This window comes from Austrofundulus limnaeus, unplaced genomic scaffold, assembly GCF_001266775.1.
Source record: "Austrofundulus limnaeus strain Quisiro unplaced genomic scaffold, Austrofundulus_limnaeus-1.0 Scaffold145, whole genome shotgun sequence".
Lineage (NCBI taxonomy): Eukaryota > Metazoa > Chordata > Actinopteri > Cyprinodontiformes > Rivulidae > Austrofundulus > Austrofundulus limnaeus.
The window spans coordinates 671,620-676,108 of NW_013952547.1; the positions used below are offsets into that span (position 1 = coordinate 671,620).

General features: G+C 40.8%; 1 protein-coding gene across 2 annotated transcripts in view; it reads left to right on the forward strand.

The window, feature by feature from the left end:
* Window positions 1-2,409: 2,409 nt before the first annotated feature.
* cnih2 (cornichon family AMPA receptor auxiliary protein 2) overlaps window positions 2,410-4,489 on the forward strand; it is a 33,606-nt gene continuing 31,526 nt past the window's right edge. For both annotated transcript variants that reach the window (XR_001310860.1, XM_014016448.1), the window contains exon 1: window positions 2,410-3,691. Coding sequence is in view for 1 of the 2 variants with exons in the window: in XM_014016448.1 (XP_013871902.1) it covers window positions 3,611-3,691 (81 nt within the window). In the remaining variant the exon portion in view is untranslated. The remainder of the gene's footprint in view (window positions 3,692-4,489) is intronic.

Here is a 4,489-nt window from a genome sequence, read left to right on the forward strand (position 1 = left end):
ACATCAAAGAGCTGATTTCTTCTTTACTGAAAGAATAGAGTTCCACCTCATGTGTCTTTAAACATAAAGCCTCTGTGTTTCAGGTTTATAGCAGGAGCAACACTTGCAGACTGAGATGTTTTATTGTGGTTTTAAAGGTAAATAATGTTCATCAGGCTGAGGCTCAGTAAAATATTTATAATGAGAAAAAAATCTGGGACTAAGATGCTCCCTCTGCAGGCCAGACAGTCTTCCTGTGGACTCTGGTCCTGAAATATTTCAGGCTGTGTCTCAATTCAGGGGCTGGGTCCTCATGAGTGCGCATTTGTCGTATTCATGAGTTCTGAGCTTTGGGCTGAAGATGGAGCCAGAGACTTAAAGGAGGCCGGTCCTTCAGCTTTCCTCATCGGACATGTTTAACTGCTGGTTATATCACAAATTACATTATTACGTTTGCTGCTTTCCTGTTTTAGGTAAAGTATGACACCAAAGTAATTTATTCTGAAAATGAAGATCTTTGCAATGTTTGACTGGAGGAATCCTGAAATAAACCATCAACCTCTGCATGATAATCAGAGGGCTAACGCTCATCCAGACCACTGAGAACCACCCCAGCTCTTCACTGTATGTTTTATCTGAAGCACTCCTCTAACAGACACATGCTGGTCCTCGAGGTCCACAATCCTGCATGTTTTACTGGTTTCTCTGAAAGACTCCAACTGATGCTCATAACGCTGTTTACACAAAATCATTTTTTTTTTTAAATTTACCATTAACCATTGAAGTCAACTCTGTTTTCTGTTCGTAAAATATTTCAGGACCCACTGGATGAATTTTAATGCAGATGTCAGAAAAMAAGTAACTTATTAACTGTTGGGGTTAAAACAAATTCAAGATGGCCACCGCCGCAAGCTGACCTTTGTGAAAAAATCTATAACAGACAGTTTTATAGATGCTGAGTTAAAGTTTGGTGTGGCTCCAGAAAGTAATCACTGGTAAAACATCGACACCTGACACAAATCAAGATGACCAGCTAATCCTCATTAACCAAACTTGAACATAATTATCATTTTATACTTCAGTAAGTTTAAGTGTACATGCCCGCAAAATAAARACAGTATTAAAACAATGGAGAAATAATATTCTCATGTTTAAAATGTAATAAATGAGAATTTGAACAAGCATCTACAGTATTATTATTTGTCCTCTGCTACTGATCAGCTAACAACAATGGATAATGAACYACTGCATATTTTAAGCATTCTGAAGGAAAATGATAAACAGTTAATATCGTTCCTGCTCTAGCCCTCAGTTTGGAGACAAAGAGTTTAATTCTGATCAGGCTGATGAGTAATTGGTCAGTCCAACTGTGGCCTAGACCAAAATGGACTATTATTGTTTTAAAATAACTCAAGTCTGTAGCATTTTAAGCTGCATCTGATTTCATGTTTATTAGAAAAGGTAAAGGCTGTGGTGTGGAAGCAACTGGATTTCTTCCTTTKTTTTTATTTTTTGTGTTATAGTTTAAATAACTATTCTACTTGTAAAAACTGTATTTGCAATATATCAACCATCAGTGAGAGGAAGTGTTCAGATCATAGGAACATAGCTTTCCAAATATGACCATTTCTTTATTAGATAGTTCTTTTTGTAGTGGAGACATTACTGTATGTAGTATTTGTCAAATAATTCCTGTATAGTCAGAAAAAAAAACCAATACATGCTCATCACCAGCTGTCTTGTTATACCAGTGTTTAGAACTGAAATCATCTTGTTAGAAAAAAAGTAAGTTATTGTTGTTTTGGTCAAATCTTTTTAAAAAAAACAAGATGCAGCATCTTAAACAGTGAACTCAAAGTACGTGCTGGGGATGACTCTCAGTTACCACACCACACTTTAGCTCGATATCTGTAAAAACGAGACATGTTGCGGGCAGACAAACATGGTTACCACCCTCCTTTTCTGTTTTGCAGCAGCGAGTGCTGAAAAATGCGTGGTAAAACTTTGCAAAGCGCAGCAATACTGGTTTTGAAAAGACATTTATTTATTTTTTACAAGGCTGAGGCGAGGAAGGAAAAAAGGAAATAAAAGCAAAAGAAACATCTCTTTTCACTGTAGAGGAGAGGAATGGCAGGTAAGTGAAAGAAACCCCTTCTTTGAGACAGACTTCTTTTCTGCCATGACAGAAGATGGATGGGTTTTTGGGGGGGTAATGAGGAGAGAGAGGCAGACATTTCCATCATACCCTGCACCCCCACTCCATCTCTGGGGAGCAGGGGATTATGGAAATGTTAAAAAAATGCAAGAGAGCAGGAAACTGACGGATGGAAGAGGAGAGAGGGAGGAGAGAGTGCTGGTGGTGGTGGTGGTGGGGGGAGGCGGTGCGATGCTATTGGCTGCCGTTTGAAACATCAACAGTGGTGGAAATATTTCTCTAGCAGTCTAAGAAGCACGCAGAGAGGCAGACAGAGACAGAAGACTCAGGAAAAAAATTGAAAATCCTTTGAAATTTTTTTTCAAAAGAGGAGTGAGGGTGTGCAGGCAGAGTGATGAGCAGCAGCTGCTTCCTTTAGGTTATGGCTCTCCAGGACTGTGGACACATCTCACCTCACTACAGGGGTGTTTTTAGAACAACTGCGTGTCAACATGTAGATGCTCTTCAGGGCTCTGCTTAAATCAGCCCCCCACCCCCCACCCCTTCTTGGTTTGTTTTCCCGCCAGAACCAAACTGTTTCCTGCGTGTCGGAGCGATTTCACATTTTTAATTTTTGCTGTTGTCGTTTGCTTGGAGAGACGTGAGGAATGAGAGGCAGAGCAGATGATCCTGACATGGTGCCGGCCCACGCTGACAGGAACCAGGACGGAGTGGARGGCTCTGACCCGACCGGCTGCAGGTATCCTCTGCTCGAGGTTAAGGTCAGCTAAGATCCAGCGACTAAGCTCCTCTGGCTTAGGTGCTCACTTTCAACTTACCTGAACTAAGTGGGTGATTTGTTTTTTTTTTTACTTTATTTTGCTGAATCACAAGGAATTTGCTTTGTCAGGATATAGAACAAAGCAATACCTCGAAGTTTAAATATAAACAAAGTGTAAATAAAACCTAACCTACCAACTGTGTTTGTCAAAGTGTTAAAAGTGATTTGATGAGCGTTTTGTTCGTGGCGTGTTGGACTCAGAGCAACAGATGAACACTAAGCCATAAAACTACTCAAGCCATAACCACCCTTGTCAGCAGTGAATCCGAACTGTTTGAGGCAATCCCACTAAACCCTGAGACAGTTTACCTCGACAGACAGATGTCGGTTCTGTCCTGACGGTGGGGAGGAGGAGACCGCCGCTTCTTGTTTGTGAGGGACTGAAAGCAGACTCCTGAACGCTTCCTGCAGCCATCCTGCTGTCAGCTGAACAAAGGCAGAGCTCCAGTGGAGGCAGCTCAGCCTCGGCTCGTCACTGATCGTCACTTCCACAACTCGCCTGGGCYCAACACACTCAGCCTGCACCTGAAGTGGGAAACAGACACTTAACCCTTGACAAAAAAACAAAAACAAAGAAAGGTTAAAGAAGCGCCCCCTCCCTTTCCCCTACTCCCCTCCTCTCAGCCCGTCTGGTCATCAAGCTGACCGACGCAGCCATGGCGTTCACCTTCGCGGCCTTCTGCTACATGCTCACCTTGGTCCTGTGTGCTGGTCTCATCTTCTTTGTCATCTGGCAGGTGAGTGTACACACACACTCACCTACACGACAACACAACACACACACTGTTTACGGTTAATTACAGGGAAAAAATGTCTGTTGAATTTGACAGTGTAACCACGCCACAAGCCAACTTCTCCTGGCTGCCAAGGTTGAATTTTCAATGCCTGCCTGTAAAATTTACAACATTTGGATCAGTGGGGCAGAAAAAAAAATGCATGAATCCTTATTTGCAAATGCAGAAATTTTCTAAAAAATATTTTAAAAGGCATCTAATGATACTACCAGACTCTTAAGCATACCATGTATCATGATACACTTTATATTTTTATGTTCTTTTGTGGAAAGCTGCTGACAAAACACATATGTAAAAAAACATTCCCTGATAGCTTTTTTTATAAAGACAGGGAGATAAAAACAAAATGAGTGAAACAGGCATCATGCAAAAACATCATAATTTAAACTATAAATGGTAAGTTTCTGGTCATCACTTGTTTATTTGTCTACAGTGTTMTATACAATAGATACAGCAGGTTAAAAAGAAGTCTCAGTTTTAGCTCTGAAGAGAAAAGTCTCAGCTCGTACACAAAGGAAGTGAATCGTTTGGGTGAGTCTAATCTTTTCAGAGAAATGTGTCCAAAAACTCAAGGTCCTACAGCAGAGAGAGACAGACTGGGTGGAAAAAAGATGAAAGAAAATCTACATTTTGATGTTGAAATTATAGCGGGTAAAATAAGTACTGAACACGTCACCATTTTTCTCAGTAAATATATTACTAGAGGTGCTAATGACATGAAATTTTCACCAGATGTTGGTA